The sequence below is a fragment of the Abramis brama genome, assembly GCF_963993115.1.
Source record: "Abramis brama genome assembly, chromosome: 3".
Taxonomy (NCBI): Eukaryota; Metazoa; Chordata; class Actinopteri; order Cypriniformes; family Leuciscidae; genus Abramis; species Abramis brama.
This window is the reverse complement of record NC_139965.1, coordinates 2,846,675-2,873,766: the sequence shown is the minus strand read 5'-3', so window position 1 is coordinate 2,873,766 and position 27,092 is coordinate 2,846,675. Positions and strand designations below refer to the sequence as shown.

General features: G+C 40.4%; 1 protein-coding gene across 1 annotated transcript; it reads left to right on the top strand.

The window, feature by feature from the left end:
* Positions 1-13,791: 13,791 nt before the first annotated feature.
* Positions 13,792-14,792, top strand: LOC311078936 (fucolectin-5-like; the record flags this gene model as incomplete). The annotated part of the gene is made up of 3 exons (XM_084107987.1): positions 13,792-13,810; positions 14,291-14,549; positions 14,630-14,792. The coding sequence occupies 3 exons, from the start codon at positions 13,792-13,794 to the stop codon at positions 14,790-14,792; spliced, it is 441 nt and encodes a 146-aa protein (XP_083964113.1).
* Between the last annotated feature and the right edge of the window lie 12,300 nt (positions 14,793-27,092).

Below are 27,092 nucleotides of genomic sequence, written 5' to 3'. Positions count from 1 at the left end.
TGTATTGGCGCTGTTCGATGGAGAGTGTATGTGTCCTGACTAGCGAGCCAATCACTCACGTCTTTATCAGATAATCTTACACCATGTTGTTCTAATACAGCTTGTTTTAATCTATCTTTACCCCCAAAAGCTCCAGAGCTCGCTGGGTCATAGTATATCTTTTTCATTAGTTCTACCATGTCAACGCTATGAGATTTCAGTCATAATGATTCGAGTTGCAAATTTGTTCAGTATTTATTTATTTATTTTTCACAATATAAAAGTCACAAACATTTTTTTCACAAGATAAAAGTTACAAAACATTTTTATTTCACAACATAAAAGTTACAAAACATTTTTATTTCACAACATAAAAGTTAGAAAACATTTGTATTTTTTTATTTTACAATATAACATTACAAAAAAAAAAACATTTCCAAACAACAAAAATGATTTTATTAGAAAGTAAGAAGTAGAAAGTTACAAAGATATATATAATATGAATTATATCACACAAACAAGAAATAAAATTGCACAGACATTTCAAAATTCTTCTCCAAAATGTATTCGACTAGAAAATCAATAATATTACATATATCCGGGTTTTCGTTACTCAACAAACTGCAGACATCAGTTACATACGTACAAATACACAATATATTTCCTATTCTAAAAAGAGAGTTCTGATCGTTAGACATCAGATCGATAATGTTTTTGATGACAGCAGATGGTATGTTGTCGCAGGTGACAGACATGCTTATCATATGACCCCATTCGTCCGATAATCCCCTTACGACATTCATTAAATCCATTAGCCGTTTTTCATCCGAAGTTATGGTGGTATTTGTATTCCAGTTATTCCGGATAATCTTGTGGAGCAGGTTAGATATTCCACATTTAACACGTGATTTAAAGAAATATTTTGTAATCCAAGAGGTAGAGCAGAAGTTTCCCATTTTCAAACCTGTGTGATCTCAGGGTTTTCAGATGTGGCGAGTTTCCATTGGTCCACGGCAGAGTAAATTATCTCCTCGCATGATTCGTCGATTAATTTCTCACGGATTAAAGATAATTGTTCCACTATGTACATTTCATCTTTGAGGCCGTATAAAATTGCCTCAACAGCTCCTTCGATCCTCTGGAGATGAGGTCTGCCTCCGTACTGACTCAAGGCCTGAGCCAATATGTTTTTTAACTCCGGGGTGAGAAGTTTCAGACTGATTTCTTCAAAACATCCGTAAAAATAATATGCAGAAGGTTCAAACAAGCAACTGTGTCTTGTCTGAGATGGATGGTCGACAGTGCACCCAACGCAATCTTTCTTCATTTGTTTGTCGACCAGAATTTCCAGAATGACAGCCAAAATAGCTTTTATAATCCGGTGACCTGTATCCCCGAGACATCGTTTGTTGGGTCTGGGGTCTCGGTCACGGGGGCAGGCGTTGAAACTCCGTAGTTTCTGAGGAAAGCCAGATTGTGATATCCAAGTTCAGTACAGAATGTATTTATCCAATCGATGCTTTTCTGAGGTAATCCATTTGTCATCATCATCGGTAATCCTTGTATTCCATCCGGTAATCCATCAGTAATTCCAATTAGTTGAGATGATGAAGAAGAGTCAGTTCCTTGAGACATGATGCGTGAATGAGCTAAGCTTTCAAGAGCCTGCCTTTTAATGCTTGTATATACTGGGCGGGGTTATTTGGGAGCCACGCCTACATTCGACAGCCCACTCGGGGTGGAAGAGTTTCACTTTGATACTCGTGTAACGCTCATACGCATTGGTCCACTGGAAAAGCTGATTGACCTTGGAAAAAATATTTTGTATAACCGCTAGATCCTTCCATTGGAACATGAATTTCAGATCATATAATTTCAAATGGTCTTTTTCAGATACAGGCCATGTGAAATCTGGATAGCTCCCAAAATCGCTACACAGTATATAGATATAATCGTCAGGATGCTTATTTATCTGATCCGCTAAAATTCGGTATCTCGTACCCATGATTAATCCAGCCCACTCGCCGATAAAAAGAGGCGTGTCCATACCTTCTTGTAAATCCGGCCACACTTTTGAATAGAACAAAATCCAATCTCTTTCAGTGAATTTTAACGCAGGATCATCCGTGGCATAGCTGGTAAATCGCTCATCACTATCCACGTTAAAAAATCTGACTCTGTTGTTTTTGTCATAAGCATATGTACACGCACGTCCTTCGGACAAGCGAAAAGTATATTTCACAGAGTCTTCCGGGTCGTGGAGAAATTGTGTGAAACAGGGGCCGTGCGTTCCTCGTTTTTTTCGTGGAGCTAAAGTCAAATCCTCGAGAGCATCGGTAATCCCTCTCTCTGGAGTTTTTGGGGTTCCAGCCGTTGCCATTGCAGATTATGTTTTGTAAAAACCAACAAGTAGTATTTCACTTCAAGCTTGCGCTCCTTTTTTAAACAGCTCATCTGACTATGACGCTGTGGGAGGGAATTCCCACGTGATGTCATTTTTTACACGCACCCTTAAATCGAAATTGACCTCTCAGCTTTGAGAGGGGTGTGTTAGGGGGTGTGGTCTGTTCGAGCCGTTGCACCGGTTTTCTATGGTCATTTAAGTTCGACCACCGAGATGAGTGGATGTGTTTTCTATTTGGGAGTTTGTAGGGGGTGTGGGAATTTCCCACGGTGACATCTGTTGTGGGCGGGGCTAGGGGCGGGGTTTGCCTGTGTCTCTCTGCAACCTTCACATTGTGTCATTCGTGTCAAACCTCCGGCCTGTGTGGACGCTCTCCTCCACCACCCCAACTAAACACTTGTGTATCTTTAAACTCTGAGTCCTTTAACAATTGGGTATGTAAAAACGCAAGGCTTTTTTAAATTAGTTTGTGTTTCATGTAAAAGTTTTTTTTTTTTACAAAATACTATGTGAAAGTTAAATGCTTACAAGTCAACATTTTAAAAATGATCTTTTTGTAAATGTTGTTTTAATGTTGTTTTAACATCTTGTAAATAAAAAGGTGTTTTAATGTTTTAAGATCTTGAAATAACACTAATTCATTTTTAAATAACTCTTTTAGAGAAAAAATACAATTTTAACTTATTCCACTGCTGTTTTAAAGGTGATGAATGTACATCTGTCTTCTTTAATAAAAAAACACCGATCTCATCTCTCTGACTATGTTTTTATTGTACATTTCTTTAAAAAATACACTGTTTTAGAACTACTGAGCGTGGGAAATTTCCCACGCTTCAGATGTTCAACCCATAAGGAGGTGTGGCGTAAGTCCGGTTTTCCCACGGTCTACCTACAACCCATAAGTGGGAGGAGCTAGCGTGGGAAAATTCCCACTGTCAAAGGGGGCGGGGCTTAGAGGGTCATAAAGCAATAAAACTGTCAGTTTTTTGACAAAAGGTACCCTCCATTCTCTCTGTCATTAATCTCAGATAACCAGTGTATCTTGTCAAGACACCACACCAAAGATACAAGGTTTATAATTTATTGTATGATCAATTATCTGAGGTATTTGAATGATAACAATTAATTTTATGATTGAATATTTATTGATTGTATTGCTATATGTACCATTAAGGGTGCATTGTCTCTTTAGAAATTGCATTCTTATACTCCCTGTGAAGCCAAATTTGTGGCTTGTTTCAAAGGGAATTATAATGATTAATAATAATTTAATTTAATTTTTATTTTACCTATATTAATATCTATTTAAGACCAGATCTACTGGCATATAGCATAATTTGATAGATTTTTAAATATTATTATAAATTATATTACTATCAATGTTGCATTGTCATGGTTACTTAAAGATGTGGTATAAACTTTCAGAAACATCGCACAATCATTCACCTAATTAGCTAAAATTAGTGAGTAATTGTCAAATCATTCTTTACGATAATATACTCCTTTTTTTTTTTTTTTTTTTTTTTTTAACTATATGTTTCATCTTATTTTATAAATAAACAACCAGTAAAGTTTTATTTCTTCACTTTTCAAAGGCAAGTCTGTTGCGTGCCATCACTCTTCTGGTTCTTCTGGAAGACATTTCCATCTGATTGAATTTTCCAACACAGTTTTGCATCTTCTGTCAGTCCCTTCTCCTTCAGTATCTGCTCTATCTGAAGAACACAAACACACTTTTATTAATCCGTACTCTTAGGGACTGTTCGTTATTTATTTAAGGGGCCACCGGAGGAGTTTTGAGATCTGTTGTCAAAAAAGACATGACCCTCCCTTCGCCAGCAATAATTTTTTCTATGACCCTCCAAAATGATTGTGAAAAAAGGCATGACCCTCCCCGATAATTTATTGATTAGCCTAATTCTGTACTGGTTTGCGCTTGGCAAAGATGTTCAGATAGCCATTGTTTGTTTGTTTTTTAAACCATAAACTCTTGCTTTCTCATCTGGCTGTAACGATAGACCAAACCTACGATTCGGTTCGTATCACGATTTTTTATTTTAGATTTGAAAAAAAAATCATGTTTTCGGTGCTGATGCGGTGTGACTCGTTCAACATGTGGGTGGCGTTGCGAATAAAGCATCTAAAAGCTGTCACAAAGAACCGGCAAAAGTAATGATTATTAATATGTCATATATAGCTAGACTTTTTAATTGTTTTTAATAAACAAGTGTTTTCTGTGTCTACTGCAAAGATGAAGTTGACGATGCGTCGCGATCTTCTCAGAACGCGCCAGAGAGAAATGCACATTTCATAAGGAAAAAGCAGTCTGTTTTCCTTCGTTTTGAATTGTTCTGCATGTTTAAAAGTAGACATTTCAAGCTTTCTATATATTTCTCAGGTCTATGAGGCAAGTAGCATAGGCTACCTTACGCTGAGTTTCGGTTCATTTATGAGACAAGAGTCCAGTTCACTCGCCCGCGCCTCCGTGTCATGATTATCTATTTTCTACTATATTTAGACTACTTCTTATTTATTAAATCCAGATGAAACATTGATAAAAATTAAGATAAAATTAATAAAAAAACGAAATTCACTTTAAAGAAAGGCTTTGTGCTTTCTGTTTGAGGTCTCTGTGCAATTTTTAAAGTCGCTTCAAAGCAGTCATGTCCGTGCGTAATGGAGAACTGTCACGTCCGTAACATTTTTTTTTTTTTTTTTTCACATAATGCAAACACGAAAAATAAAATAAAAATAATATTAAATTTAATTTTCTGTGGAGGCCGATCTTTATTCATCCGGTGGGTATATATATTTTGGTTTGCACAGTGTAATTTATAGAATTACTGAAAAAATATTTTGCCACCTAAAAGTTAAAGATTTTTTTGTGTGTCACGTCACATGTGTATTTCCCTCATATTAAATATAAAACGCATGTGTAGACTGATATTTTTCTAATGTCTTGACTCCTTTTAGACGTTTCAAATAAATGCATTTTCTGAGAATTTTTATTTTAAGTTTTGACTGCAAATGTCACGTCCATTCACTGGAATCGCCCAATTTTAACGAATTTATCCTCAACTAGTTTTTGTGGTGTAGGTCTATGTATTTTATGTTAACTTAAATAATAGCCTACTAATAGTGATTTAAAGATGTGGTAGCGCTGCGAAGATCGCGAGTCGTCAACTTCATCTGTCTAGCCGACACTGACATAAAAAATAACTGTTTTATTAGTAAACAATTAAAATGTCTCCTGCTATATTGAACATATTTGCCTGTTCCTTACAAAACACTGACAGTGGGGTTTTTGACTGTTTTTTTTTTTTTTTTTTTTTTTTTGAGCAGCTGCGGACAAATTATTTCGACACACACACACACACACACACACAATATTGATAAACAGGATTTTTTTGTTGCTTTTTTAATACAATAAAAATTTCATTTAATTTATTGTTTAATAAAATTATAAGCCTATTATTTTTAGTTTATTAACAGCAACAACAGCTGTAAAGATGAAGTTGACGATCGCCATCTCCGTAGTAGTGAACGCGCCTATAGAGAGAAATGCACATCATTACATAACCAGAGAGTAGCCTATTTCCTTTCGTTTTAAATTGTTGAAAAGACATTTCAAGCTTTCTTAAGATATATTTCATGTATGTGAGGCATATGCTGAGTTTCGTTAAGTTAGGATGAGATGCGCTCCTGTTTACGAGCAGTGCAAGTGACCACGCGGGCGCCTCTATGATTGTGTTGTCTGCTATATTTGGTATTTGGCAATTGGTTGATAAAAAAAAAAAATATTAAAATTAAGATACAATTTATACAAAACGAAATTCACTTAAAAAAATCGTTTTCTGCAAAACAAAACTTAATTAAGTGGTCAAAATCATGTCTGACCCGCTCCATGTCTCTCGATATTGCGTATACTCGTGTGTGCGGTTCACTTTTCATAATCAACATAGATGAAAAAATAACATTATTATATTTTAACAAAAATGAAACTAAATGAGCTTATTTAATGGTAACAACACAGTAGGCCTACAGACTCTGTATTTGTACAAATTGCTGCACATTCATTTTATTCTGAATTTTGCACACACAAGTTGAAAGGCATTTGTTATGCATGCATGTAAAACATATCTGCAACATTTATCAAGTTCACTGATAATTATGCGTGCATTTATTAATTATTATCTTAATGAATAATGTAACAAGGACGAAGCATGTAAACTGTTTGTTTAGAATTTGGATCGATCATCGCAAATAGATCCGAATGAAGAAACGTACAAAACCATAGGCTATAGAAAATGGGTGGGCCCGGACCTAAATGCCCACCCGGGCCCAATGGTAGCGCCGCGGCTGGTGGTAGCCCTACATCTTACACATCGTGGAAACAAAATAAGAATGGAAACTAAAATATGGTAGTATCGCGCTACAGCGCACATTCTATCAGCAGTTCTGGCGCCTCAGTCCCAATACTGTTAAACTCGACGTACGTTCACATCACATGTTAATGCAGCGGTAGAGTTACACTCACAGGACACTGTGCACTTAACAAAAGTTCATTATTTGCTCGTGCTTTAAAGCTTTGCCGGGTAAACATTTCTTTGGCATTCTGTTCTGACATGATGCTGCACTTTTTCTAAGCGCGAACTGAAGCGCACACTGTCAAACAGCGCCAAACTGGATTTTTGTTGGGTCAGACCCATCTGATATCGAAGGGGGGCTGATAACGCGAGATCAACATGGAGCTAAATGGAAAAAAATAGCACCAAACAAGCCACTTTGAAATGTTGCTGTTTTAATGAATATAAAAGTTGGGTGACCCTCCCCCTAGACTAAAAAAAGTTGAATGACCCTCCCCTCAACAAAGAAAAAAAAGACATGACCCTCCCCTATTTTCCTCCGGTGGCCCCTTCCATAAATACCGAACGGTCCCTTAGTAAGTTCCTCCGATATCAGTATACTTTCAACAAACTGTACATTATGAACTCGCATTCATCAGAATCTCTGCCTTCACCGAAGGATCATTCACATGTTGACTTGATTTCACCTCCAGTCTTACTATGTTTCTCTTCTTCACTGTGAGACACACATACAGTATACTCTGAGAAAAAATATAATCAAATGTAATTAATACATGCGTATATTGCAACCTGCAATATTGTGTGTATAATCTAAATTACAGGATCTTAAAAGTCTAACATTTTAAAAGTGCAAAGGTCCAGGCTGAGCTGGACCTGTTGTTTTTGTGATGTTTTTGAAATTTTGAAGCCTTTCTGAATATTTTATTTTTAGGGGTTCATGAATGATGATCTAAAACTGTCACTAATTCCACCCACTACACAGAGATTCACACATACTCCCATCTTTCTATAGGTGGTGCTATAATAAGCACATTTTTGTAAATAATAAACAAATCCAAATTTTGAAATGTACCATATAAAAAAACCTCACCAGTGTAGCAGATAAAAGCAGTTTTAGTTGGACACTCCAAATCATTCCGCTTTCCAGCAAGAGATGTTCCCATACAGAACTGCTGGCCACCATAGTTGTTCGGCTGTCCGCTATCCCACAGTCTGAATGTGGATTTGCTCTGATCAGACCAGATCCAGGGAGCGTTTGCATCCTTACGATAGAGTCCAGTCCACATTTCTCCTTTAAAATCTCCGGGTACAGTTTTTAAGATCTCATCATAATCCGTCTGGTCGTCAACGGTGGCGAGATCTGAGTGATTCTGTCTGCAGGATTTTTTTTGTCTTTTGATTCTGACGTTTCCAGGAATAAAGTAAAACACACAAGGGTTCACACAGGCGCTCAGAGCTGTGGAGAAACATTGTTTTAATGACATTTACTTTATAAATCCAAAATGTCAAATTCATTGATCACTGATCAACTGATCACCTGATAACAGCACAAAGATCGAAACAATCCTCATGATGACAAGCCAACAGATGATCACACTGATGCACAATTGAACTGCTCTTTTCAGGGTCAAGAAAGGCTGTGGAATTATGTCACTTTGTAAAGCTTGTTTCATGAGTCTGTGCTGCCCTGTTAAAGTGCTTGATAGTGGCGCATCAGTGTTGACACCTGTTTTAAATTGAAAATAACATTCAAACAATTTGAGCAGAGATTTCCATGTCCACTTCAATCACACTGACTGTCTTTCTCTCAAACTATCTGTCTATCTCTCTGTCTTTCTCTAGTGATGGATGCAAATGAGGAGCAAAACTGCAGCCTTCTGACATGCTTGACATATTAGCCATTTATCATTAATGAAGAACTTCATTTAACTACACTTAGCTACACTTCCTGCTCAGCTACTGTTCGGACGCTCTTGCTTACTGCTCCGCGCTTTGCTCTATCGCTTTTATATTTTATATTTTATCTTCTATATTTTTATATTTTATCTCCCTTTATCACCTAATTTTAACTTCAGCAAATCAGCACAGTGCTCAAACAACAAAGTTTGGATTATTACAAAAACGCAGAATTCTTTTACCCGACCAGCTTACATTCCGGCGGAAAGGAAAACACAACTGCCAACTGCCTTCTTTCGAATATCTGGGTATTGTGTTAAAAGGTGCTCCATGCATTTTACTTGTCATTATTTACAGGCCTCCAAAATACTCTCCAGCCTTTGCTGAGGACTTTACAGAAATGTTATCAGCAATTACCTCAGAGTTTGACTGTTTTGCCATTGCTGGAGATTTCACATAGATAATGCAGAAAACAATATGGCAAAAGAAATCAAAACTGTTTAAAAAACTTTTGATCTTACTCAGCATGTACATGGACCCACACACAATCGCGGACACACTCTAGATTTACTTATCAGTAAGGGTCTAAACATTTCACTGATTGTTATTAAGGATGTAGCACTGTCTGATCATTTCTGTATTTTCTTTGATATATTGATCTCTCCTGCCACTGAAGCTAGATCTGTGTCTGTCAAGAAGAGATGCTTAAATGAGAACACTAGTGTACTATTTATGAAGGCTATATCCTTAACACCAAGCATATCTGCAGACTCTGTTGATTTTCTCCTTGATTCCTTTAACTCAAAAGTTAAAACTGTAATTGATGATATTGCTCCTGTTAAAATCAGGAAGAAGAGTGGCAGACAAAAAGCACCTTGGAGAAACTCAACCGCAGTGCAAAATATGAAAAGACAATGCAGAAAAGTAGAGCGCATGTGGCGGAAGACAAAAATTGTAGTCCATTATAACATCTACAAAGACAGCATCCATGCTTTCAATATGGAACTAGGCAAAGCTAGACAGACTTTCTTCTCATTAATTTACTGAATGAGCACTGTGCCGCTGTTCGTCCGACTGTTTGTACTATACTGTATTTTATTTTATTTTATTTTAATTATTCTTATTTCTTTTTATTATTTTAATTTCTTCTATGTAAAGCACTTTGAATTGTCATTGTGTATGAAATGTGCTATATAAATAAACTTGCCTTGCCTTGCCTTAACAAAAATTGTAGACCACCATTCTTAACAACTTTACCATACTTAACGTAAAACATATAGACGATATTTACATGTGATATAAAGGTAGTGGAAATAGAATGTAGATACTGGAAATTTTATGAATGGGGTTAGGGTTAGGGCCAATATGTGGAGTGTGGGCCATTTGTTGTTGATGTGTATGCGATCGCCATTAAAGGCTTGACTAAACTAATCTCTCGTACCAGTTGTACCTCATCTACACTCTGGCGTAGGGAATTCAACATGCAAAAAAAAAGTTGTCTTTTTAGTCATGTAGGGTGCTGCACAATTTAAATTGTAAATTGAGTAGGACTAACTCTTCTCCTTTTATTCACTATCCAGCTCTGCTGCATCATTTGAGTATCTCTGCTCTCTGTTTACTGGAATTAACTTACAAAAACTTATTTGTATTGTGCCCTGTATTAAAATTCTGAATTGAGGGAATAGTCAAAGGAGATGTAGGGACTTTGGAAAAAAGTCGCCTCAAGCATTATGATCCACTCACTAGCTATGATCTACAACTAAGATCTTCTTCACTGAAACGGTTTGAGTCTTTCCACGTTTTGCTAAAAGCTAAAGTGTGTAACTTTTGCTCCTCTAGCAGTTAAGTCTGCGAATAAGAAACTTAATAAGAAACTAAACATTTTAGCTAATAGCTCCGCAACCGTGTGTGACAGAATCCAAATTCTTGTTTTAGATGCTGTAATAACTATTGGAGAACAAATGATTATGAAGTCTTCTGATAAATCTTCTTCTGATAAATCCCCAGCAATGGTATATATTAAAGACTGTCTGCATGCATTGAATTTAACAGATGGAGATGACCCAGAAATAAGAAATGTTAATGTCACAGACAAGGTTGAGATTTTTATGGACGATCTTATAGTTGAACATCTCCGGAGGGATAACGCAAAGAGAGCTCGCAAGACGGAGAAGAAGAAGAGAAAGGCACTGGCGAAAATCTTCCACTAAAGCACAACTACCTAGGAATGAACTGATTCATCGTGCACAGCAGTTAATTAAAATTAAAAGACAAGCCGAATGATTAAACAAGAACATAATACACATTGCAAACAGTTTTATGGTTGAAAATGAAATAGACTGCTCAAATGAGGATGTGTTGAATTTGCAGGACACGCTCAAATTATTTAAAGCATAATTTGAGCTTGGCCCGCGAACTTAAGGGTCATTGTTAGAAGTGATATGTGTGTGTGTGTGTATGTGGACACGACAAAGTTTTACCTTATAAGGGAATTAGCTATACTATAATAACAGCCCATAGTTAGAAGGCAGCCCAAAAACAGAGTTAGTATTAAAGCCTTGGAGAGGTTTTTTCGGGGCTGCAATTCGGGTGAAGACTTTTACGTGTTTATGTTATTTTTGCCTTTGAAATTTTTGTCTTTGTATTATTCTCGTCGGACCCATCTGTGCAGAACACCAAAGCCCCAGTCCGAACAGGTCGCAAGTGGAGGGCAGAACTAGCAGTCGATCAGGCTATCAGCAGGCTGAAACACCAGGAGACTGTTGGCAGGACACAGTCAGGGAGAACTGGCCTGGGGTGGGGGCCTGCTCCGAAGATGTGGTCCAAAGCAACAAGGAAGGAGAGGAAAGAGCTAGTGATTTCCGAGGTGGTCAGGACAGAGGAGGAGAACTATCAGATCAAAGCCCTTAGCCAACACCAGCAAGGACGCTGGACGACCTGGGAAGGAGTAATAAGCCGGACCGTAGGTTGGGCTGACATGTGGAAGATCCGCCAAGCCAGGCTGAGTTTCCTCATAAGGTCCACCTACTACACCCCTCCCAAGCCCCAGCAACCTCTGTCTGTGGTATGGCTCATAGGAGAGCTGCCAACTTTGCAATGCCCCAAATCTGAGCCTGCAGCACATCCTGTCAAACTGCAAAACAGCACTGACCCAGGGTCGGTACAGATGGCGCCATGACCGAGTCCTGCGGAAACTAGCGGAGATCCTGGAGGTATGCAGGGCGGAATCAGCCAGGGAGCGCCTACCACCGACATCAAGGAGGCCGATCCATTTCGTCGGAGAGGGAGGAGGGGCCCCTAACATCACGCTGCCACAGGGATCTGCCCTGGCAGGCAGTTGTGAGTGGAACCTGAGAGTGGACCTCGATCGGCAGCTCAGGTTTCCAACAGAGATCACCACAAACAACCTTCGACTGGACATCATTCTCTGGTCTGCCACAGCCCGGGCAGTAATTTTGGCATAGCTCACTGTCCCTTGGGAGGGAGGAATGGAGGCAGCCTTTGAGAGCAAAAAAGACCGGTACCTTGACCTCACCGCCGAATGCAGAGAGGTCAGCTACCCGGTGGAAGTCGGCTGTAGGGGGTTCGTGGGAGCATCCACCCAGTGCTTCCTGAAGAGGATAGAAATACAACAATGCGTTTAATCTAAATTTAAATGTTGAATAGGAGTCCACACATACACCAGATTCATTTTGATAAAAGCCTATAAAATATAACTTGCTGTTATATTTTATTTACATTTCTTTTTTTAATTATTTAATTACTCCTGCTCCTGATAGCTATTATATCCATCGAGGAATGCTATTTTTTTCTGACATTTAGATTTTAGTTAGTTCCTTTTTAATGGAAACTATATGTTCTATGTTGAAAGAGAGAGAGAGAAGGGAGGAGAGACAGAAGGGAGGAGAGACAAGGTTGATCATGTGATGCACATTTAAATGGCTCATCCTCCAAAAAAAGTATGTAACTCTCACACACTCTCCATCACTAAAGAAAGACAGACGCCTTTAATCCAACATGAAGAAGCTCTTCAAGTGCCTGTGGATCTTCCTGGGTAACGGACAATATACATGCATCTGCTATTTCACGATATTCGTGATTCACGCTAATATTAACACTAATTCAGTAATGTTAACCCTTAAAGGAGAACTCCGGTCAATTTTAACATTGAGCTCATTTATTTATTATTTATTTATTTACATCCTGTTTTCGGTCGAAGTCCATAGTAATCGATTGTCGAGTTCACGCGCATAGGTTTAGTTACCAAGAATGTAAACAGGATGTAAATACAGGTATGTGCACTGGCTGAAATAACATAATTTTTATTCATATCTTTCACATCTACTGCAGTCAGATTCACCGTGTTCACTCTGAAGGAATCACTCACATTGGCTGTGCACTTGTAATGACACATCAAGGATGTTAAGAGGCTAAAAGCAGGTTTAAAACTTGCCCCATTTAAGTCAACAGGGTGCAAATTTGAAAAAGAGGATAACAGGGTGTAGGCAACACCGATTTTTAAAAAAATGAGCTCAATGTTAAAATTGACCGGAGTTCTCCTTTAATGTTAACCCCAATATTAACCCTTCGTTAAGGAATGTTTTCAACCTATGTTTCTTGTATAGTTTGCATTCATCTCGCTCTCTGCTGTGGATTTACTGCACATTTTCTTTCCAAGCATCTTCCTTTTCTCATAGTTTGCATGAAATGCATCTCTCAATGTATAGATTGTAAATTCCCTTCATCACTGGATCTCTGGAATGTTTTTCTTTGTTACTTCGTTATTCTAGTTCTGCTTTACAAAACAAATCTTGAAATCAGTGCTCATTTGTGTACGCAAATGATTTCTCAAGAAAGTCGTGATTCAAAGGAGCGTCTTCTGGTCCCACTTCAACTGACAGTATTTTGCATTCTGCAGATTATTGTTAATATGTCAGTAGTTTCCTCCAGCTTGGCCATTAGTTAATACACAGATCAATGTTTTACAATGCCTTTATCATGCAGATTACGTGCGATTTATTAGTGACTATATTAAAGTTAATTATTTGCAGAAAAAGTTTTACTTTAATTCACAGCGCTGCAGAACCTGGTTATCTGAACTAATTTAAATCTGTTTTTTACTCAGGGCTTTTATTGATTCAAGAAATGGTAAATGGAGCAGAAGGTAAGCATCTATTTGCTTTCAAATAGGTTTTTATCTTTATTCTATTCTCTTTTTATTAACTGTCAAACTGTAACAGTAATATGCCAGATATAATTTTAGTATGCCATTTGGAAATAATTTTCAGGGACTTTTTCTTTCCAAACCACATAAAACATCAGTATTATTATATTTTCTGTTTTCACTCTAAATTGAAAGTTTTAGTAATTTTGTTGTTTTTGAAATATATATTTTTTTATACATGTCTATATAGTTTTTAAGTTTTAGTTATTTTATTACTTCCACTATTCAGTTGTTCATTTCCTTTCAAGTAATATTTTTTTAATGGTTTTAGTTTTAGTTGATGACATGATGATAACCCCAGATAAGGATAACGGATAAAAACACTAAGGCAATTTATTTCAATGAAATGCTTTTAAAGACCCACTTTTCTAATGTTCAACAAGAATGAATAAAACTATCTTTTTACTGGCCTTCTTTCAGAGAACGCTGCATTAGGGAAAACATCCACCCAGTCATCCTTGTATGGGAGTGGATATGCCAGATATGCAGTCGATGGTGTACGTGAAACCTATTCCCACACTAACACACAGACCAACCCGTGGTGGAGAGTGGATCTGATGAAAGTATACAGAGTGAACAGAGTGACCATCACTAACAGACTGACCAGCTATTATTATACCAGGATAAACGGGGCAGTGATTCGTGTCGGGAACTTTCTGAACATTTACAGCAACACCATGTGAGTCTTTCTTTGAATGTTTAGACTAATGTTGCTGCAGATGACCAGAAACTGATAACAGATTATCTCTCTGTCTGTAGATGTGCTGTAATTCCTACTATTCCATCTGGAGCCAGGTACACTTACTCATGCCGCGGGATGGAGGGACGTTACGTGATTGTCCATATTCCTGGAGATCAGAAGATTCTTACTTTTTGTGAGGTTGAAGTCTACGGGTATTTAGCAGGTAATTCATTGTTGTAGAACACTTTTCAATATATCACGCCATACAAAACTGAAAGTTGTTACAATTTATTAATATCCTCCCAAACCAGTATGACGATATTCAAACTCTATTTGTCACACTTGAAGGAAAGATCCAGAAGCAGAGGTTCTCAATTTCAACAGTCTTTAATTTATACAAGAAATAAGGCAGTCTGTTGAAGATGCTCACGGAGCAGATTTATACAAGAAACAAGGCAGTCTGTCGTAGAAGCACACAGAGCTGGTAATTTATACAAGAAACAAGGCAGTCTGTCGTTGAAGCACACAGAGCTGGTGAGAACATAAAAATAGAAACTCGTTGTCGTCTTGAAGAGTACTCTATCTGGTCAGCCGTAGGATAGGAGATCACAGGGCAGGTGGAATCACAGTCACTGTATGCAAAGAGGCTCACGTGGTAGAAACAGGGCTCTGAACTCAGTGTGAAGTTGGTTGAGCTGAATAGACAGAACAGGTGACACAGACGTACCGGACAGACAGGACAATGGTGAGTTTCTTCCAATATTCTTGAAGAGAGCAGCCGTGTAAACGCATGACATGAAACAATAATCCAACAAATGACTGCTAGAACAAACACTAGATAAAGAGAGCGCATTAGGGAGAAAATGGAAACAGGTGTCATCGCAAATCAGTGCGAGCACTGATTGCGATGACTAACAGGTGCGGGAGGGGAGAGAGAGAGAGAGAGATAGGATGAATCTGATGCGCGTGTGTTAATGTGTATGTGTGCGAGCGTGTGTGCGTGTGTGTGTGTGTGTGTGAAAGAATAGAGAAAGGAAGGAGGTGACCTGACTCATGACAGTACCCCCCCACTCAAGGAGCGCCACCAGGCGTTCCCGAGGAAGGAGCCTGACGGGACCGGTAGAAGTCATCAATCAACGAGCGATCCAGGACGTCCCGGGCCGGAATCCACCGCCTCTCCTCAGGACCGTACCCCTCCCAGTCCACCAAAAACTGGTGGCCATGCCCCCGAGGACGGACGTCGAGGAGCTTGTGGACTCTGTAAATAGAGGTCTCCTCATCAATAGGAGGAGGAGGGGTGGGATGGGTGGGCGCATGAATAACAGGTCTAATGCAGGACACATGAAAAACCGGATGGACACGACGCATCTGACGGGACAGTTTAAGCTTTACGGCAGCAGGACTGATAACCTTTACGACGGGAAAAGGTCCGATAAAACGAGGCATGAGTTTGCGAGACGTCTCTTGAATGGGCAAATTACGAGTGGACAGCCACACTTTCTGCCCACAGACATATCTGGGAGACTTAATTCGGTGGTGATTGGCGGCTCGACGTGTACGTTCTCTGGACTGACATAAGGCAGATCTCACCTTCCTCCAGGTACGTTTACACCTCTGAATGAAAACTTTGACAGACGGAACAGAAATCTGCGATTCTTGCGCGGAAAATACCGGAGGTTGGTAACCAAGACTAGACTCGAATGGGGATAACCCAGTAGCAGACGAAGGAAGGGAATTGTGGGCGTATTCAGCCCAGGGAAGCTGATCACACCATGACGCGGGATTCTGAGAGGTAAGACTGCGCAACATGCGGCCAAGAATCTGGTTGGTCCTTTCGGCTTGTCCATTGGTCTGTGGATGAAATCCTGACGACAGACTGGGGGAAGCCCCTATCTGTCGGCAGAATTCCCTCCAGCACTGAGAGGTAAATTGGGGACCTCTGTCAGACACTAGGTCCGAAGGTAGACCGTGGATCTTGAAAACGTGATTTACCATAATCTGGGCGGTCTCGAGGGCAGACGGTAATTTACGGAGAGGAATAAAATGTGCAGCCTTAGAGAAACGGTCCACGACGGTGAGAATAACCGTATTCCCAGATGAAGAAGGTAACCCAGTCACAAAATCTAAAGCGATATGCGACCAGGGGCGTGAAGGAATGGGAAGAGGTCTAAGCAAACCTGCCGGTGGACTATTACTAGACTTGGTCTGGGCACAGACAGAACAGGCTGCAACAAAACGATGAATGTCGCGTTCACGAGTGGGCCACCAAAACCTCTGACGAATAGTCGCGAGAGTTCCTCTTACCCCGGGATGTGCAACTAATTTGGAAGAATGACCCCAGCGAAGAACCGTCGGACGAGCAGAAACGGGAACAAATAATGTACCCTTAGGTGAGCGGGGGGGTCTAATGGTTTGCGTGAGCGCCCGTTTAACAACCTGTTCAACTCCCCAGACGGCAGCTCCGACCACACAGTGCTGAGGTAAAATCCTCTCATCAGTCGAAGCCTCCTTCGAGGAGTCGAACTGTCGAGAAAGCGCGTCGGGTTTGAGGTTCTTAGAGCCAGGTCTAAACGAAATAGAGAAATCAAAGCGATCGAAAAACAAGGTCCAGCGGGCTTGACGGGCATTTAGACGTTTTGCAGAACGGATATACTCCAAATTGCGATGATCCGTCCAGACAAGAAATGGTACACTGGCTCCCTCAAGCCAGTGTCGCCACTCACCAAGAGCAAGACGGATCGCTAAAAGTTCTCGGTTACCAACGTCATAATTGCGTTCTGCGGGCGAAAGGCGATGAGAGTAGAATGCGCACGGATGGACCTTGTCATCCAGGGAAGAGTGTTGTGATAAGATAGCTCCTACCCCAATCTCGGAGGCATCGACCTCAACAATAAATTGACGCGTAGGGTCAGGAGTGATCAGAATGGGCGCGGAGGTAAAGAGTCTCTTAAGACGATCAAAAGCCCCTTGAGCAGCCTCCGTCCAAGCGAATCTGATCTTGGAGGAGGTGAGGGCAGTTAAAGGGGCGGCAACCTGGCTAAAGTTCCGAATAAAGCGCCGATAAAAATTAGCAAACCCCAAAAATCACTGGAGCGCGACACGGGAATCTGGAACTGGCCAATCGAGAACAGCTCGAACCTTGTCGGGGTCCATGCTGATCCCCTCCGCAGAAACTACCGAACCGAGAAAGGTAACCGACTGAGCGTGAAAGACGCATTTCTCTGCTTTAACAAATAGACGATTCTCAAGCAATCTCTGCAGGACGCGGCGTACGTGCTGAATATGAACCTGGAGGGACGGGGAAAAAATTAAAATGTCATCCAAGTAAACGAATACAAAAACGTTTAGCATGTCTCTCAAGACATCGTTAATTAAGGCTTGAAAAACTGCGGGAGCGTTTACCAGACCGAAAGGTAAAACCCGGTATTCAAAGTGACCCACGGGGGTGTTGAACGCGGTCTTCCACTCGTCTCCTTCCTTGATGCGCACTAAATGGTAAGCGTTGCGCAGGTCTAACTTAGTAAATATCTTTGCGCCCTGTAGGACTTCGAAAGCTGACGACATAAGAGGCAAAGGATAACGGTTCTTTACCGTTATGTCGTTCAGCCCGCGATAGTCGATACAGGGACGCAAAGAGCCATCCTTCTTCTTTACAAAGAAAAGTCCCGCGCCGGCAGGAGACGAGGACGGAACAATAATGCCCGCGTCGAGGGACTCGGTAAGATACTTCTCTAGAGCAACGCGCTCGGGCGCCGAAAGGGAGTATAATCTGCCGCGAGGGGGAATAGAGTCAGGAAGGAGTTCAATACTACAGTCGTAAGGCCGGTGAGGCGGTAGAGACATGGCCCGAGAACGGCTGAAAACCGCCCGCAGATCATGGTACTCCTCCGGGACTCCAGACAAATCATCAGGTTCCTCCTGAAACACAGAAACAGATGACACAGTAGGGAGAGCAGACACAAGACAGTTTACATGACAAGATAAATTCCAAGTATGAATAGACCCCTTTACCCAGTCAATCTGAGGATTATGTTGAATAAGCCAGGGATGGCCTAAAACAATAGGGGTACCAGGAGACTGAAAAATAAAAAAAGAAATAGTCTCTTGGTGGTTGCCGGAGACAGTAAGACTCACCGGGCTAGTGACACGGTGAACTGAAGAAAGCTCTCTGCCGTCCAGGGCAAAGACTGAAGTAGGCTTAGTCAAATTAATTAAAGGAATCTTGTGTTCACAGGCCCAACTCTCGTCGATAAAATTGCCCTCGGCACCAGAGTCGATGAGAGCAGGACCAGTAACTGAGGAGCCCGCCCAGCGGAGAACAGCGGAGATCGTAGTGCGAGATCTGGGTGAAGAGGAGATGACAGAGGCGCTCACCAGTACTCCTCCGTCTACTGGCGAGCCTTGTCTTTTAGCGTGCAGGAGGAAATGAAATGACCAGGCGCACCGCAGTAAAGGCAAAGACGACTCTGTATACGTCTCTGTCGTTCCTCTGAAGAAATGTGCACACTTCCCATCTGCATAGGCTCAGCTTCAGACTGGCTGCGAACAGGGACTGCAGAGGTTGGAGAGGGACCGTTAGACTTGGAATGGAAAGAGCGAACGCGTCGTCTCTGTTCGAAACACTTATCCAAGCGAATGGCCAGTTCAATGAGTTGATCCAGCTGAGTGGGTGGTCCCCGTGCGTAGATCTCCTCCTTAAGATCTAAGTTCAGCCCCTCTAGAAAGCGAGCGATAAGTGCGGGCTCGTTCCAATCACTTGAAGTCGCCAAGGTTCGGAACTCTATTGCAAAATCAGCCACAGATCTTCTGCCCTGGCGAAGAACAGCAAGAAGACGTGAAGCTTCGCCACCGAAGACTGACCTGTCAAAGACCTTGATCATCTCTTCCTTAAAGAGCCCGAAAGAACGGCAGCACTCAGATCGAGCCTCCCAAACCGAAGTCCCCCACTAGATCCAGAAGCAGAGGTTCTCAATTTCAACAGTCTTTAATTTATACAAGAAATAAGGCAGTCTGTTGAAGATGCTCACGGAGCAGATTTATACAAGAAACAAGGCAGTCTGTCGTAGAAGCACACAGAGCTGGTAATTTATACAAGAAACAAGGCAGTCTGTCGTTGTAGCACACAGAGCTGGTGAGAACATAAAAATAGAAACTCGTTGTCGTCTTGAAGAGTACATCTGGTCAGCCGTAGGATAGGAGATCACAGAGCAGGTGGAATCACAGTCACTGTATGCAAAGAGGCTCACGTGGTAGAAACAGGGCTCTGGACTCAGTGTGAAGTTGGTTGAGCTGAATAGACAGAACAGGTGACACAGACGTACCGGACAGACAGGACAATGGTGAGTTTCTTCCAATATTCTTGAAGAGAGCAGCCGTGTAAACGCATGACATGAAACAATAATCCAACAAATGACTGCTAGAACAAACACTAGATAAAGAGAGCGCATTAGGGAGAAAATGGAAACAGGTGTCATCGCAAATCAGTGCGAGCACTGATTGCGATGACTAACAGGTGCGGGAGGGGAGAGAGAGAGAGAGAGAGAGAGATAGGATGAATCTGATGCGCGTGTGTGAATGTGTATGTGTGCGAGCGTGTGTGCGTGTGTGTGTGTGAAAGAATAGAGAAAGGAAGGAGGTGACCTGACTCATGACACTATTGGCATCTTACAGTCAGATTATTCAGATAAATGCATGTGTCCCTGTTGTGAGGAAGGTCAGTGTTTGTTTAATTCTAACTACAGGAACTGGGGAAAATGTTAACATAGGAAGTACAAAAAAGTTGGTGCGGAAATGACTCAATTCACCTCAAGTTGTAGTTCATCAATAATCCTGTAGCTCTCAAATCTCATTCACACAAGTGCATGTTCAAACTTTGAGTGTCAAGACGTGTTAGAAGTCTATTGTTTTCCCAGGAAATCTGGCAGTAGGAGGAGCCGTTACACAGTCGTCAACATCTGGGAGCTGGTTTGCTGTAAAGGCCATTGATGGTAATCGAGGTCTCCAGCAGTTGAACACGGGATGCTCCTCAACCCTTAATGAGACTAACCCGTGGTGGAGGCTGGATCTGCGTCATATTTACAGAGTTAGTGCAGTGGTCGTCACTAACAGACTAGACTGCTGTGCAGAACAAATAAACGGAGCGGAGATTCGCATCGGAAACTCTTTGGAGAACAACGGCAGCAACAATCCCATGTGAGACTCTTGAGGTTGAAAGAACAGGATTGAAATGCAAAGATTCAACACAATATCTCCTTCATCAGTTTCTCTCTCTGTCTGTAGTTGTGCTGTTATTCCTGCTATTCCAGCTGGCGAGTCCTACAGCTACTCATGTTATGGGATGGACGGACGTTATGTGAATCTGATCATTCCTGGAGACATGAAGACACTCACTCTCTGTGAGGTGGAGGTTTATGGAAAAGGTAAAACATCATCATATTTTTTGTCCGCAAGACACAGTGAGGAGATTTAATGAACACAAAGTCAACTAATTCATATATTTACATCTATGAATGTATCTTTGTTTAGGTCCCGTTTTAAAAAGATCATTTGTAAAAATGCAGTTTAACTCCAGAATTGATTTGACTGACCCTTCAATGAGAGAAAATGTTCTGAAACAGGTGAGAGAAAGAAACACATTCAACCTTAAAGAGCTACTGGTATTTTACAGTAATCATGAAGGTTGAAGGTTGTATAAAAGTGATGTGATAAAGTTTGTTTGAGGCATTTCTTTGAGATTTGAGTATAATATCATCATATTCTGAGCCCAAACTTCAAAAAGTTATGACCAGTCTTGAAGAAAAAATGGATGACTAACTAATCTAACTAAGATTAATTTAAGCGGTTTATGCAACTGGCCACTGTTCTAATAATTTTAGTATGAATGTTATTTTCAGTTGGGATCTGCTCTTGCTGATAGAGGATTCACAAATGTGACACTGCGATGGTCTCAAACTCCTAAACGGGTGATCCAGGAGGTGAACGATGCTACACGTGAGTCTTACAATAATTTATAAAATAATCTGGAATAATAGGAATGATTATTAAATTGGTAAGAGATGTAATAAGCAAATGTTTTATTTACAGGTCGTTGTGGTAAAGAAAATTAACACTCTGGAAATCAACACTTTCTTCAATTAACTAAATTCATATTCATTAAAGACAATGCATCTGATTCTAAATACATGGGTGGACATTTCTTCATAATTATGTGTTCACAATATAAAGACTCTTAAAGGACTTCTGCTTGCTTCCCTGTAACTGTTATTTACATATCTAAGAATTATAAAACACCTTGTGTAATTGTGTATTGACAACAAACAGAGATAGTAATAAATGTAATAAAAATAAGTAAATAAATGTCAAATTTATATTCACACAACCCACAAGTATAATTCAAATTAATGACAGTTTTCGGTGTCTTCACTTTTACTATTTTTATTATAATATCTAGATATTGTACATTGAATTGTTTTATTATTTAAATTACATTAAATGCATGCTTTGAGTATAGGCTTCAAACCTATTTCTCGACACTTATGAAACAGACTTCTTTTGATGCAAATGTGACGGAGCGGCAGAGGTGGAAAGAGTACTGAAAATTTGTACTCAAGTACAAGTACCGTTACATTGCTGAAACAATACTCAATTACAAGTAAAAGTACTGGTGTCAAAAAAGTACTTAAGTGTCGACTACAGACGGTTGGGTGTCGATTGGAGACGCCCCAGATATAGATATTAAGTGTCGACTGTAGACGCTTGGGTATCGATTGGAGATGCCACAGATATAGATATTAAGTGTTGACTGTAGACGGTTGGGTATAGATTGGAGATGCCACAGATACTGCAGACGCTTTGGTGTCTATTGGAGACGCCACAGATATCGATATTAAGTGTTGACTGTAGACGGTTGGGTATAGATTGGAGACGCCACAGATACTGCAGACGCTTTGGTGTCTATTGGAGACGCCACAGATATAGATATTAAGTGTTGACTGTAGACGCTTGGGTGTTGATTGGAGAAGACCCAGATATAGATATTAAGTGTTGACTGTAGACGCTTGGGTGTCGATTGGAGACGCCACAGATATAGATATTAAGTGTAGACTGTAGACGGTTGGGTGTCGATTGGAGATGCCCCAGATATAGATATTAAGTGTCTGTAGACGCCCCAGGTAATTAGGAGTCAGGTGCGCAAGAAGAAAAATCTACCACAGGTTCCTCAGATTATTTTAATGGTTTTCACCAGAACCCAGTAAACAGCTGAATTTACTTTTCTGCCAATTTTTATTTCTTTAAAATTAACCCTCTGGGGACCAAGCTGTTTTTGGGGTCCTTGAGATGTTCTGACATGCCTTGACATTTGTGCTTTTTTCAGTTATTTATAAACATGTTAATGGCAAAGGTGTAAATTCACTCTATATAGCACAAACAGGGCTACCATAATATGCGAGCAACGTGTATGTAGATGTTTGTATTTTTAAGAGAATAATGTTTATGCGTGGTTATTGGAAAAAATTAAAATGAAAGTTGCTGAATTAAGACCACAAAACACATATTAAATATGTGTCCACAAGACTTTTGACTAATTGATGTTGTCCCTTTGAGTTCTAGCTTCAAAATGATGTAAAAATAGTCTTGCTTTATCATTCACAAAAAAAATACATTGATTTAAATGGTGTAAAACAGGTTTTGCTTGGAAAGCCAATATGCGAGGGGGAGGAGTAGTTTACACCTTAGATTATGAATGTCCCACCCACTCTGCATAATGAGCCATTCACTCAGGTGTGAAACTGACTGAGCCACAATGCAAGGACAAAAGATGTATTTAGAAGAAGACTTATATTGACCATTTAAGATTTCGCTTACATCTCTCTTGTAAATATGTTTTGCTATTTTATTAAAAATGTTACAATTACAACAATAATTACAATTTCAACAATATTTCAAGTGTACTCTTTCTTTGTAAAAAAAAAAAAAAAAAAAAAGATTATAGGCCTACATTTTATCATATGTATTCATTAGTTTGAATAAAGCCAACATTGGACCATCTAACATCTAAGTCTATGAATTTATTTTTGACAAAAATAGTTTGTTTTTTTTGCAGTTTAATACGTTGCTTATACAAATACATTTTATTTCAACATATTCCAGTCGATTTTTACTCATCTCAGTAGGCTATAGCAAAGCAGTTTATTCTTTCACACACAGACGCGCGATTCATATTTAGGCTAAACAGTCTTTACAAATATGTCCCCTTCATTCATCTCACAGAAAGGCGAGTCATATTATAGAAATGCGATTCATCTTTTTGCGGTTTACATAGGCCTACACTAACGTTATTCCTTAACGTTATTCCATAACGTTATTCCACACGTGAGAAAAGAAAACAGCCTACCTCACTCCTCAGCGGGATCTGCTCCTCATATCAGGAGATATTGCTCCTCATATCAGCACTGTTCTGAGGAATCTTTTCTCCATAAGGTAGGCTATAATGTCTCACTCGCGAGGAGTCGCGACGCGCTTTGTTTACAGCTGATGTGGGCGTTTCACAGCTCTGAAATAGTTCTCAGAATTTGCGTTTGAATAGCACGCGCTCTCCGGGGAGTGGTCACATTACTGGGAATTAGCTCGTAATGAGCTCGACAGGAGTCGCTCTCTTTTTATACAGATTACAGAAGCTGAGAATATTTGTTTTTTATATAAATTACTTCATTTAAAAGATGCGATCTCAAGCTTTATGCCCGTGGGTCTGTTTGCCTGTTTGACTGAATTTTCGCGGAGTTATAGATCATTTTCGAACGCGTTTCAAATGGGAGTTTACTGACAGAGAGAAGGCAGAAATCGCATCATGTTAATTTTTCTTTATTTGTCAAAAAGCAAAACACTTTATTTTTATTGTGAGTATACAGAAAAAAAATAGAAACTGAACAGGATCGATTGATGTATTACACGAAAATGAAAGATCAAAATTAACAGAGCATTTAGTGTTTATTTTCATTGCTAAAAAACGAGCAAAACGCGCGGGCGCGTTTGTGGTCCCCAGAGGGTTAATATCTATATCTGGGCCGTCTCCAATCGACACCCAAGCGTCTACAGTCGACACTTAATATCTATATCTGGGGCGTCTCCAATCGACACCCAACCGTCTGTAGTCGACACTTAATATCTATATCTGTGGCGTCTCCAATCGACACCCAACCGTCTGTAGTCGACACTTAATATCTATATCTGTGGCATCTCCAATCGACACCCAAGCATCTACAGTCAACGCTTAATGGGCCCTATCTTGCACCCAGCGCAATTGACTTTGTACACCGACGCATGTTTCATTCCTATTTTGCACCCGCGCAAAGCGCGCTTTTCCCTCCACAGAAGCACGTCGCTAAACTAGGGAATGAACTTGCGCTCCCTGGGCGGTTCAGCGCAAAAAAGGAGGCGTGTTCCGGCGCAAACAATCCCTGGTGCTATTTTACTGTTCCATAAAACAATTGCGCCACTGGCCAGAAAAAAACCTAGTCTAAAGTCAGTGGCGCGTTGCGCGTTGTTCATTATGCTATTTTAAGGGCGCATGCTTGACCATAATGTATTGCGTGCACAACGCGCATACACTTTGATTCTCTAATCTACACAGAAGCAGCAGTTTTCATTTTTGCAAATCATATTATTACAAACGATAGATAGATAGATAGATAGATAGATAGATAGATAGATAGATAATTTATTATAAAAGCATACATCTAGCTTACACATTTACCCACATTATTATATACCTGTTTAACCGAAGCTAATTTGGGTGTGTTTCTCCATCCCCAATGTCACTTCTCTCTCTTTTACGGCCGTGACGAGAGCGTTGCTCTCCTCGGCTGTGAACCGCTCCTGGCGCCTGGCAAATCCGCCGTTATAGCAATACGCCAAGGAAAAAGCGCGTCTGCTCTTAAAGGGAATGTGAGATGATGCTCTGATTGGTTTATTTCACGTTACGCCCAAACCACACCTATGAATAATGAAGCTACTTCAGACCAACCCCTTTTAGATTTGCGCCAGGCGCAAGAGTCATTTTTCCCGCCGTGAAAATAGCAACAGCGCCGAGACCCGCCCACAAAGTTACTTGCGCTTTGCGCTTTGACACTTGCGTTTCAGATCGTTAAAATAGGGCCCAATATCTATATCTGTGGCGTCTCCAATCGACACCCAAGCATCTACAGTCAATACTTAATATCTATATCTGTGGCGTCTCCAATCGACACCAAAGCGTCTGCAGTCGACACTTAATATCTATATCTGGGGCGTCTCCAATCGACACCCAAGCATCTACAATCAACATTTAATATCTATATCTGTGGCGTCTCCAATCGACACCCAACCGTCTGTAGTCGACACTTAATATCTATATCTGGGGCGTCTCCAATTGACACCCAAGCATCTACAGTCAACGCTTAATATCTATATCTGTGGCGTCTCCAATCCACACCAAAGCGTCTGCAGTCGACACTTAATATCTATATCTGGGGCGTCTCCAATCGACACCCAAGCATCTACAGTCAACACTTAATATCTATGTCTGTGGCGTCTCCAATCGACACCCAACCGTCTGTAGTCGACACTTAATATCTATATCTGGGGCGTCTCCAATTGACACCCAAGCATCTACAGTCAACGCTTAATATCTATATCTGTGGCGTCTCCAATCGACACCAAAGCGTCTGCAGTCGACACTTAATATCTATATCTGGGGCGTCTCCAATTGACACCCAAGCATCTACAGTCAACACTTAATATCTATATCTGTGGCGTCTCCAATCGACACCAAAGCGTCTGCAGTCGACACTTAATATCTATATCTGGGGCGTCTCCAATCGACACCCAAGCGTCTACAGTCGACACTTAATATCTATATCTGGTAGGGCTGGGCGATATATCGCATGACATTGTTAGGCGCATCTAGTCAGTAAAGCCGGTTCCTTGATTAGTAGTAAATTGCCATCACCTGCTTTCAGATGGAGCGGCATTTACAACACAGAGCCGTAGTTAACTGACAAGCTGAGCCATATCGCATTAATTATCGCGGACGTATCGTAACAAGAGTGAGCAAGTAATTGGTGCGTACAAACTCCATGAACACAGATGTAAGATGCAAACAGTGTCTGTCTTTATTGTGCTTCAATTAATAAACATTTTTGCTAATTAGCTTCCTGTGGTGTCTAATTCTTTCTAGTTCACAACATAGAAATATGAAGTCCATACCTTGCAGATATAGCGCACACACTGTCCATTTTGTTCCTTAAACATCACTCTTTACCAATTAACCATAATCAAACACGCATTAGCACAAACCTGTACCGTCCTGCACGCTCTTGCACAGTCAAAAACTTTCCTATTACCAATACACACCTGTTGTCTCATTATTACCCAGGTGCCCTTAATATTGTAATGACCTGGCAGTCAGCGCTAGCAGCTGGGTGCATTATGGGTAATTGTTTGTTGGGAGTTGATTTATGCGTTATTAAAGCAAGATGGTTGGGTTTTTGTGTTAGTAAAGTT